The sequence below is a fragment of the Aedes aegypti genome, chromosome 2, assembly GCF_002204515.2.
Source record: "Aedes aegypti strain LVP_AGWG chromosome 2, AaegL5.0 Primary Assembly, whole genome shotgun sequence".
Taxonomy (NCBI): domain Eukaryota; kingdom Metazoa; phylum Arthropoda; class Insecta; order Diptera; family Culicidae; genus Aedes; species Aedes aegypti.
The window spans coordinates 131,207,169-131,219,254 of record NC_035108.1 but is presented as its reverse complement, the minus strand read 5'-3'; the positions used below and the strand labels follow the sequence as shown (position 1 = coordinate 131,219,254).

The 12,086-nt window shown below is 38.3% G+C and overlaps 1 protein-coding gene across 8 annotated transcripts in view; it reads left to right on the top strand.

The window, feature by feature from the left end:
* The window catches only part of LOC5566824 (PDZ and LIM domain protein Zasp), a 257,834-nt gene extending 254,885 nt beyond the window's left edge, over positions 1 to 2,949 (top strand). For 7 of the 8 annotated variants that reach the window (XM_021842378.1, XM_021842377.1, XM_021842380.1 and 4 more), the window contains 3 exons: positions 36 to 219; positions 292 to 531; positions 1,507 to 2,949. In XM_021842378.1, the coding sequence (XP_021698070.1) occupies positions 36 to 219; positions 292 to 531; positions 1,507 to 1,584 (502 nt within the window). In that variant the 3' untranslated portion in view covers positions 1,585 to 2,949. The remainder of the gene's footprint in view (positions 1 to 35; positions 220 to 291; positions 532 to 1,506) is intronic. The other variant, XM_021842381.1, reaches the window with a different exon arrangement.
* The last annotated feature ends 9,137 nt before the right edge of the window (positions 2,950 to 12,086 follow it).

Here is a 12,086-nt window from a genome sequence, read left to right as displayed (position 1 = left end):
AATTATAACGTTCTCTCCTACCCATATCATTGCAGAGGTCCATTCATCACCGCCCTCGGCCGCATCTGGTGCCCGGACCACTTCATCTGCCACAACGGCAACTGCAAACGCCCGCTGGCCGACATCGGATTCGTAGAGGAGAAGGGTGATCTGTACTGCGAGTACTGTTTCGAGGAGTTCTTGGCCCCTGTCTGCAGCAAGTGCAACACCAGAGTGAAGGTCGGTACTAAAACTATTTGAAGTCTCATTTCTGTTAAACATTACAATTTCCATTGATCTGAAATTTTACAGGGTGACTGCCTGAACGCCATCGGCAAGCAGTTCCATCCGGAGTGCTTCAAGTGTGCCTACTGCGGCAAACTGTTCGGCAACAGCCCGTTCTTCCTGGAGGAGGGCGATCCCTACTGCGAAGCTGACTGGAACGAGCTGTTCACGACCAAGTGCTTCGCCTGCGGATTCCCCGTCGAAGCCGGTGACAAGTGGGTGGAGGCCCTGAACAACAACTACCACAGTCAGTGCTTCAACTGCACTGTAAGTATTTTCAGGGATCATAGTGTAGATCAGGGTGACCAGGGGCCTGCCGATTTCTCGATAATCTTCCGTTATTTTGGCCTGCCTACCGATTCACAGGCATTCACATTCCTAAAAATATCATAGAACGTCTAGTTGTTGAGAAATTTGCTGTTGAAAATGCAGAATTTGACGATTTCAATGAACATGCATGCAAGTTTACCAGCTTTTGGGGCAATTTATTTCCTTAATTTGCCACAGAATTTAAAATCCATGTGTTAAACAATATATATCTACAAAGTTCTTCGATGCTTAAAACTTATGTTGGATGAATTAGAAAAGTTTTGTATTCTACCATATAAGAGAAACAAAGAATATTGTATGGAGACTGCAATCATATTAAAAAAAGCAATTAAATCTGAGTTCAGTCGTGCAATTAAAATTAAATTATATCTCAAATTAAAGTTCTGCATATTTGAAGGATTAGATAACTAAAAAGCTTGATAAATCATAATTTGAATTTCATGAAACATCAATGAAACCAGGGGGACGGATCTGGTTAGAACACTCGCCTCTCACGCCGAGGACATGGGATCGAATCTTATCCCCGAGATGACATAATGACATAATAGTTATAGTGACGACTTCCTTTGGAAGGGAAGTAAAGTCGTTGGTCCCGAGATGAACTAGCCCAGGGCTAAAAACCTCGTTACGTTAATAAAGATAGAAAAAAATGAAACCAGTTTTCAATACAAGTTTGGCGATCTGTAGCTGAAAAATTGTGACGTGCTGGAACATTTCTGAGAACGGCATCAGATTCAACAACCCATGCAAAAATGACATTTTTGTTACGCTGTAATATTGACCCTATCGATAACCAACGCTTTTTGTTCACCAAACCTACCATGACTTAAACAGCTACTTGGCCACCCTGCTTCATACCTTAAGCCACGTTTAGGAATTCTCTTATAATAAACTTCAAATTATCATTTTCAGAGCTGCAAGAAGAACCTCGAGGGACAGAGCTTCTTCGCGAAAGGAGGCCGACCATTCTGCAAGAACCACGCTCGCTAAGCTTGGAGCCGCTCGCTACGCCGAAGCCAGGATTCTAAAACAAAGGGTCAACTTCTATTAGGTTTTGTTTTCCTGTTGCACATAACAACTTTAAACTTTTAACTGAAATTACGCTCCAGATAGTCGAAAGGACAGCAATTTCACGAGAGCAGTTTGTAATTAATCATTAACAAATTTGAAGCCAAAAATATTTACATCCAGAAACGATCATCCCACACGACCACCATATTTCTACCATTGTATTGGTTAACTGTATCCAAATCAAAAGTCCTTAGTGTTCATTACTCATCTTTTGAGAAGGTGTTTTTGATTGACAAAAGCGAAGCATCATTTTTACTGCAAACAAACTCGACTAACAGTGGCGCTTTCGGATGTCGTCATGATTGACTAATAATGAACAAGTGTGTTGAGTGTGCGAATGTGTTGAGGGAGTTCAAGAGACAGAGAGATAGAGAGAGGAGAACACCATCGCCGAAAGCTCGTTACATATAATTTTCCCATAAAATGCATCTTCACCGCCGCATGGAAAAGCTCACGCTATGTGGCGCTGCCAGCAGTTGAAAGAGAGCTTGCCAGCGAGCGAGAAATATTTCTCATTGCTTCGTTTTCGCCTCACGTTCATCAGTTTGTTGTGGTGTGCTTTCGTTAGGAGGGACCAGCGGAAACTTTACAAGCTATAAGATTTTCTGTTCTGTGTGTGAAGAAAATCTTTTTTAGTTTGCTTACGCGGGGAAAACGAGTTGCGGGCAAGAGTGTATTCGAGGAGGCGAATGGCGGACAACAGCAAATAGATTTAGTTATATTTTCTGTTACTTAAGCTACGCTGATCATGAAAAATGTGTAGATAGAGAAATTATTTAGCACGGAAAGTTTGTTACTTTAAACAATTGATGAAACAGAATGATAAAAGAGAAAGGAAATATTTACATTAGGTCATAATTCTTAGAAGAAAGCAACCATGCAAAAAAAAAACTACATTAGTCTCGCGAAATGATTCTTGGTTAAACCGCTAGGCAGAAACGAATCAGTAAGCAAAATTGTCCCAAAAAAAATGTTTGTGTGTGATAAATTATAAGAAGAAATGTTTTTATTTAATCCATATTTAAGTTGAAAAATTCGCTGTTGAAACAAAAATTGTAGTTAAAAGCATGGTAAGAAAGCAAGACAGAAAAGCTGTTAGCAAGCAGAGCAATTATTTAAATAGAAGAGCGAATAACGCTGGCAATGTTAAAAAAATATGACGCTTTATTTTTGCTATTATTGATTACTGAAGCATGTAAGCAAGTAAGGAGAAAATTGTTGTATAAACGTACGAGAAGAAGCAGAAAGACGATTAAGATAAACGTATCTTATGTTGTATGGAAATGTGCTTGTTTCTAAATCCGAAAGCAAATATTATTTTTGGAAGAAAAACGGTCCATTTTTTAATCCAAGTAATCAAATTTCTTTCCACGAGGAAGACAAAAAGTTCTTAATAAAATACAGTCGATTCTCCACATCTCAATGTTTCATATTTCGATATATATCTCTATGTCGATAATTTCTTCGGTCCCTATATTCTGCATACAATTTTCCTCTCAATATCTTGATATCCTCCTTATCTCGATATCTCCATAGCTCTATACTGCCCATAAACGCATAATTGTCCCATGTGAATAGGAAATCCAGCAAACATGGGACTGACATGCGTTTATGGGCAGTGTAGGTTCTTGATAATTTTTCTCTAAACAGTTCGATTAAATATAATACCGTAATTCCGTCGTAATTTTACACTTTCCGGTATTTTTTTCAACGAGTATTGTACAAATTTACTGTACTCCGTTAATTTATTTTGCCGCACTGCTCAGCTGTTAACATTTCACAGGAATCTGTAATAGTAGTTTACGGAACAAGTTGCAGAATTATGATTTTTACAGCACAAGTCGGCAAGCCTCGTAGGATAATTACGACGAGTGCTGGAAACAATCGAATTCTGTAACGAGCTACGTACAACGTTTTTTTTCAATTTCGTTGAAGACCACTTAATGGTATCCAAAATTATATCGGAATGCATTCACCATCATTTTACAATTTCTGAAAAAAAATGTGGTAATGATTCATTACGCAACTCAAAACCGTTGCGTAATGAGAAAGCGTTGCGTAATGAATCATGACAGCACTGGTTTCAGTTGCGTAATGACTATTCCCGCACTGCATACATCAGTGCAAGAAAGTAGGCCGTTTCATGACAGATTGGCGTGATGAAAAACAGCCTATTACGATGAAAAATTGCAAAAAATAGTTTATGTATGTATGTAGATTTGCTCAATATCAAAGGATACTTGACCAGATATTCGCAATTTTGAATAGTTGAGGAGCGGTAAATGACGTTTGCTTGTTTATTATTTTTTCCAATTTTCCTGATTACGGGTCGATTTTCAATCTAGTATTCATTAACCCATATCCGCCCAGCGTCCTAAAAATAGGACAGAAGCCCCGAACGCTCAGCGTCCTATAAATAGGACAGTACTTGTAGTGCAAATATCTTGAAAATAAAGAGGATTACGAGAAAACTGTCGTCTGCAAAGTTGATCACAGGATTGCTGACTTCCACTTGGTAACTATTTCAATTCAGAATTAACTCACCAGGTGGCGCACAGACGCCAACAAATGTTGCATATATAAGCAACATATGAAACAACTTTCCGACATACAAATATTTGCTTCGTTTATATCTCAGTCCAGCGATGAGATACAAAATTGGTGTCTTCGTTTAAGTTGAACAACTAAATAAAACCTATTCGCATAGAACCTTATAAATTCGGAAAACGCTCCCAATATGGCGCTAGTGAGCCAAAACTTTATTTGTTTATATCTTAGTCCAGTTATGAGGTACAAAAATGGTGTCTTCGACAAAGTTGAACAACTACCGTAAAACGGGGTAACTTTGATAGTTTTTTCAAAGAAAACTGGAATATTTATGCATGCTGTTTCAAAGAATTTTAATTCATATTTTTAAAACAAGTACTGGTATCCTAACTATCGATTCCAGTTGATAGATTTCCAAAAGATTTATTCTTAATGGATATATAATTTTTCATATAATCGAAAGTCGGTTTTCTGTTTTGGGGTAACTTTGATAATGGAGCATCAATCGAACAAAATTGAATGAATTACGGAACATTTGTAGGGCGTTGCATACCTTTAGGCGTTAAACGCTATATGGAAATTTCTGACTTAGATTACAAAAATGGTCCCAGTTTGTAAAAATAGTTTTCGCTAAGAGTTTTGAGACCGAATTCGAGTTCTACTATAATAAGGCTATCAAGTATAAGTGACGAATTCATTATGACTTCATCTAATAGTGATCGTAGAACAGATTGTTTGAGAGCATTTCAAAATTGCTAAAATCTTATAAATTTTCCATATTTGCATATAAATCCTCAAATGTACTTGATTCCAACGGAAATAGCTTTAACATGAAGTGTCATACTTATACTCTTTACTTTTGCATTCGTTTTGCTTAACAGGTTAACAGGAATTTTGTTATTTCGTTAAGTATGTTGAGAGTCTCAAACTATCAAATTTACCCGCATTATCAAAGTTACCCCGTTTTACGGTATATATAAATTATTTGCATAGAACCTTATAAATTCTGAAAACATTCCCAAAATGGCGCTAGTGAGCCAAAACTTTATTTGCTTATATCTTAGTCCAGTTATGAGATAAAAAATTGGTGCCTTCGATAAAGTTGATCAACTTAATGAGACCTATTCGCCTAAAACCTTATTAGTCGGAAAACACTCAAAAGATGGCGCTGGTGGTTGAACATTTTGATTGTTCATATCTCAGTTCAGTGATGTGATACAACATTGGGTCTTCGACAAGTGTGTTCAACTGAATGAGATTTATTCACCCGATAACTTATTAGTTTGGAAAACATTCACTAGATGGCGCTAGTGGGCAAAGATTTTATTTTGCTAATATCTCAGTCAAGTGACTAGATACAAAGTTTGTATCTTGGACAATGTTGAACAACTAAATGAATCCTATTCGCCTAGAACCTTATTAGTTCGGAAAACACTCACAAGGTGGCGCTAGTGGTCAAATGTTTTTTTTTTATATCTCAGTCCTGTGATAAGATTCGAAATTGGTGTCTTCGACAAAAGTGTTCAACTAAATAGGATCTATTCGCCCAGAAACATAGTAGTTTGAAAAACTCTCCCAAGGTTGCGCTAATAGACAAACATTGTATTTGCTTATATCCCAATCCAGTGATTGGATACAAAGTTAGTGTCTTTAGCTTTGTGAAGAACTAAATGAAACCTATTCGCCTGGAAACTTATTACTTAGGAAATCACCTAAATGGCACTACTGGGCACAAATTTTATTCGCTTATATATCTGTCCACTGATTAAATCCAAAGAAAGCTATGCGCCTAAATCCTTCTAATTTTGGAAGTCATTCTCATGATGGCGCTAGTCGGCAAATATTTTATTCGCCTATATCCAGTGATGAAAAATTTGGTATCTTCGAAAACGATGATCAACTAAAGGAGATATTTTCGTAAAAAAAACTTATTAGCTGGGAATTGCTTTTATGTGCGAACCATCAAGGAAACAACCAATAAGAAATTGGTCTGCCTAGATCAAAACAATGAAAACTTACTATCGAGTCGAGCAACAATCGCTTATTTCGGATGCAATGCTCCTTACATTTTTAGATGAACCTTGACACCATTTATTGAAGGCTAAAAGAAGAAAACACATGTTTTCTAGCCGTCGAATGAAGGGAGTGAAGAACGAAAAAACCGACAAATTGACTTATCCATCCATGAACTGTACTCCAAGGGTGAAGGGCGGCTGTCAAATGAGAGTAAAATTGAATAGTCGCCAACCTAAGTCCAGAACCAGTTTTATGGCTTAACGTGGAAAAGTAAAAATTATTTTTCGCAAAATTACAGGTAATAATTCACCATTGTTTGGTCGTATTTTTATATGGTTGTTCGCTTTTTAGAACCAGCGTTACGTTGAGGTAGCAGTACAGAACCTCCCTTGCTGAACTCACTCGGTGCAAGAATTGTGAGCGGGCACGCTTCCGTATACTCCCCAGGTATTCTGGCCCGCTCTAGTGTCAAAAATCTTGGACCGCGTGGATTCGGTTCTATCGGTGAATAAGACCATATGCATCAGTGATGCAGTAACTTCAACGTTATAGACGAATAGTGTTGGCTTCAAATATTCACGTCTGTAATGCATGTAATAGTTGGAGTTCAATATTTGACTGTCAATGGACTGAAGAACTAACTTTTGATTAGCACTAACGAAATTCTGATATTGCCAAATATATATTTCGATAGCTGTCAGATCCGAGCCACATTGTATACTGATAACTTGACCCAGCAAAAATATTTTAATAGTTATGTTTTCATTATCAGCTGCAAGTTTTATAGAATCTTTTTGAAGACTCTTCTGAAGCATCTGTAGGTATTTTTTATAATCAAAATATTTGACGTAAGATTTTATTTTGTTTTTGGTATAAAGAGTGTAAGTGTGCATAATTGTACATGTTTTTTTTTTTTTAATTTAGAAGGTGGTAAATTACATTTACGAACTAACCCAGCGTTTCCCGTTCGATATGGAGGCTAGGCATATCGCATTCGTCCATCGTAGAGTGTCGGACTCTTTTATACCGACTAAAATCCACCTTCGCCCACGAGCCATTCCCTCAGGAACTGCCTCTTGGCATTACTTCAGGGGGGGGGGGGGGGCTTTTGTGCTAACCGCTGCACTACTCCTTGCTTCGCTTTCTGCGTGTGACTCACGTGCATCTTACGCTCCTGTACTTCCCTTGCTCTCTTCGTACTGCTGGCATCGCGCCAGTGCCATGTTTCTACTGCCGCTTCTGTCATTGCTACGCTTCGTTGCTCTGCTGCGACGTGTTTGGGGCTGACATCTCGCCAGAGCCCTGCGCAACTTTTGCGCCTGCTGCTAATCCGCCGATTCTCGAGTTCTCCAGGTTGGACCAGTTGGATGCCGAGGTCGGTCCAGCGATTCCGGTTGGAGGGTAGCCTCCGGTTCACTGGCGGCCCGACGACCCAAAACTGGTGGTTGTCACGATCGCTACTCGGCATAGTCCCCGACGGTGGATCTATCTTACTCCGACGAAGATTTCCCCGACGGCGGAAGATCTCCCGAACCGATGCTTTCCGGGCTGATGCCGAGGTCGGTTTTGCGATTCCGGTGGAGGGAAACTTCCGGTTCACAGGCGCCCCGACGACCATTTGCCGGAGCTGTTTCGTGATCTACTCGGCTAGTCCCCGGCGGAAGGACATAGCCTACTCCGACGCGATGTTTGTCGGTAAGTGCCGAGGTCCTGCAATTCCGGTTGGAGGATGACTTCCGGTTTGCAGGCGCCTCGACGACTTATTACCGATATTACGCTACGCTCGCTCTACTCGGTCTAGTCCCCGGCGGAGGATCTAGCCTACTCCGGTCGCGCCCGTTGGTCTCCTTCATATGCTCGCTTCAACAGGCTGACTTGTCAAGCATAATTGTACATGTACATGTATGGAAATGTATGTATGTCTGTATCAAACTTACGTGGTAGAGCAGAAAATTGAATTGAAGTCAGTCACTAAATGCTTTAGTTCTGGCATGCATGTTTCGCCTCTGAAATTTTTATTCTTTATGTTGCAATTTCTTTATCCACGTCCATAAATTACGTCAAGCAAAGTTTTGCCATATTCATCCTCCTCAATTTTCCTCTATATCGCACTTTTTGTATGGATTTCAATTTTTATATGGGTAGTCACGTTTTCTTGTTTCCTTCCTCTTCTGTACCGGACGTAATTTATGAATTACCCCTCACCTGCAGTTTTTTCAACTTGTTTACATTGTAATGGGTCGAAGAGCATGAAAACATTTTTGATGAATCTCGAAAATAAACTTATAGAACATTTAGATATGAACGACACACTTTCAAGAATTTTTTTGGATCCCCACTATAGACTTGAATTTTTTTGGTGAAATAAGCTTTAATGTATGGCAATACGACTATGAATAACGAAAACGGAGCTGAATTCCAATTGTGAGATACCTTGGGCGTTAACGGGTTAAATTCATGTTCTTTGACTCGATACCTCCCTGTCTCGATGGCCCTTCGATATCGAGATGTGGAGAGTCGACTGTGATATAAAATCTAAACAATAGCGACGATTGATTAAGCCCCTCCCACTTCAGGCACTCAAATTAGTAAATAATAAATATGTTTGTGATTCTTTTTTTAAATAGGGTAACTGGGGCAATAACGCGCTGCCTAAGGAAGGCAACGTTTAATAGCTAAAATAAATAATTGAAAGCTCTTTTTCAATCATAATCTGATAAACAAACATGTTTTCTTTAAAATAATAGCAACAGCTATCCATTTTCTTTTTTCTGGAGCTAATAAATCAATTTTTGAAAATGCTTGCATACATATGGGCGTTTGATAGATGTTATTGTTCAACTATGCTGATTCGAAAAATGCGCATTTGTAAAGTTCAAATGGGCACGTAACATTACGTTTGCTGAAATTTGAATTCAAACGGCTGTTTTGGTGTTATGAAATAGGAGTGGCCGTTTTTCCCCACGAGTTGCTTAATGTATTGAATATTCAAAAAAAAAAAAAAAATTCTACGTGATTAATGGACAGCCCCTAAGTTCATATTATGGTTCTTTTCTACGGTAGCCGCCAAGCTTTACCGTAGTTGTCAAAGTTCTATCTTGATCATCAGCTGGTTTCCAAGGATCATCGCAACCGATCATTGCATGTAAAGCATGCGAAAATCAGTAAGGGAGGGGGAGGAAGGGGGCCTTCCGTACTGTTACGGTCCATACGAAAATTTTGAATGTTCCATCCAAAAGCTGTTACGTGGGGGAGGGAGGGGGTCTAAAATTGGCAAATTTCGCGTTACGTATTACGTCATCCCCAATGTGACAGTTGCGGCATCTTTCTGTTCAATCGTAGAACGGAAAGTTATCTCTAAAATTGCAATAGAAAGCAGTGTGCATTTGTGCAAATATCAAATGCGGTTAGATTTTTGACAAGGAAGATGCTGTCATAGTTTTGTTTTCTTAGGTCGGTTTTCGGTGATATGGGTCATTGCCCATTTCATTGTGACGTCATCAGAAAATCGCTTCCTTCCCCTTTGAGAAATCTGAAAACAACGATGTCGAAGTTGTCTGTTTAACTAAACACAAAACAGAGTCGAGGAGCCTTTGTAATTCCTGTGCGAGCAAAATTCTATATTTTTCATTGGAACAATTAAATGAACTTTTATGATGTGCTATTTTGAATTCAAGACGGAGCTTTCACATTATTTTACCACCTGCTTATTCGTCAACGGTACCTACACTATGTATTTAAAGATTGGCGAAAAAGCAATGAATTTGTAGGATTCTTTGAGTACTTCTGTTTGTATAGTAATGCAACAGATGCAATAGTATAACTAGGATAAAATGGTCCAAAAGGCCACCTTAACATTTCGGTCGTCGAGCGAATTTTTGTAACGCGAGTTGTCACACGTTGTACTTTGTACAACACCCTAAATTACGCGAAAATATCCTAGGAGTCTGACCACTTAGAAAGATAACGTCTTCGGCAAGTTTCTTCAGTAGCTCAAGGGCTATCATTATCTCAGCCACAGGATTTGCCACAAGGCGGCGATAGTGAGCATGAAATTTTTTTTTCGCAAATATCTCAGGAGCCTGATCACTTAGAAAGATGACGTCTTTGGCAGAGTTGTTCAGTAGCTCAAATTCTTTCTTTGTTCAATCCTTGAAGTTCGAGATTTTGTAAAATAATGATAGTCCCTGAGCTTCTGAACAACTTTGCCGAAGGTGCCTGTCTAAAAAGTCAAGATCCTGCGGTATCCGCAAAACAAAAAATTCATGCTCACTAGCGCCACCTGGTGGCAACATATCCTATTTTTTGGCTCAAATAATGATATACCTTGATCTACTGAATTACTTTCTAAGTGGTCAGGCTCCTGAGATATCTGCAAACAAAAGTTTCATACTCACCAGCGCCGCCAAGTGGCCGCGGCAAAAAGTGGCAATGGAAGTTTACTCAACAAATACAATAGGTAAAGTTCAGCAATGCTGTTGCAGTCCAGTTTTTTCAAAGTAACGTCTAGGTATGTGCAAAAATTGTTCGATAATTGAGCTACCACGATATACCTCCCGGATGAGCTGCAGAGAACCCTAAACTCAAGTGGAGCTGATAGGATTGAGAATCGCTTCATGAGATAATTGAAATGTAACAGGGACATGATCAGAATCAAAATCAGCATGAGTAACTAATTGGCTACAAAGATGACTAGAGTCGGTTAAGACCAAGTCAATCGTAGATGGATAAATTTTGCTCTACTTTACTCTATGCGTTCGACTTCTTGACAGATAGTAAAAGATTTTCCCAATCCATTTACTGACGGCGTGTGTTTATTTTGCAATCGAATAATAATCCACTCACCATGGAGTCAACTCAATCAAATTAATATCATCAACTTTCCAGCATAGCATAGCACAGCATAGACTGACTGTACATGTCAATGCACAGTGGTCCAGGAATCAGTTTTACGCGGAAAGATGCATTTTGAGCATTAGAATGAAACATTAGACAAAAACGGTCTTCTACAAAGTTGTTTGTATTAGTGAAGCCCTTTCTTTGGTTTTGTTGAAAATTAGGGTGGACCACATTTTCATAAAAATTGTGTAACTAACTTTCTTATTTGTAGAAATTATATTATACATGCTTCAGCAAAGTTGTAGACCATTCAATTTCAAGCAACTTTACCAAAAAAGTTTTTTTGTATCTCTTAAATTGACCGACTTAGAACTTTTTTCCTACGGTGACATAGGGTGGTCCGAACAAAACTGGTTTTCTGGCTCTAGAGTTTTCAATTCAAATTTCTCATCAAAGTAGTCTATGAAACACTTTTAGAGCTTTGAAAAATGCGTAATTTGGTGAGTGAAGAAACTCGCTCTCCTTTCGTTTAAGAGTTATTGTTGTTTTTCTCTCAAAAACATGCCTACTTTGATTGTGAATATCTCTGATTGGGACAAACATAAAAAATATCTTTTGACGGCATTCAAAAGACAAAATAAAATTGTGTATTATATTAAAAAATTACAGATGTGTTATTTTTGTAACTCTAATAAAATGCCTTGAAAAACAAAGGATTTTAAGCAGAAAAACTTGAATAACTTTTGAACTAAAATAGATATCATCAATATTTTTGCATGAAAATTTGTGTTTTGTTAAGTTTTTAAAGTCGTTCATAGACCGCTTTGACGAGAAATCTGAAATAAGAAAGATAGGGCTCTAAAACTATTTTGAAGATTTCCATAGTACCGTAAAACGGGGTAACTTTGATAGTTTTTTCGAAGAAAACTTGAATATTTATGCATGCTGTTTCAAATAATTTTAATTCATATTTTTAAAACAAGTACTGGTATCCTAACTATCGATTCCAGTTGATAGAT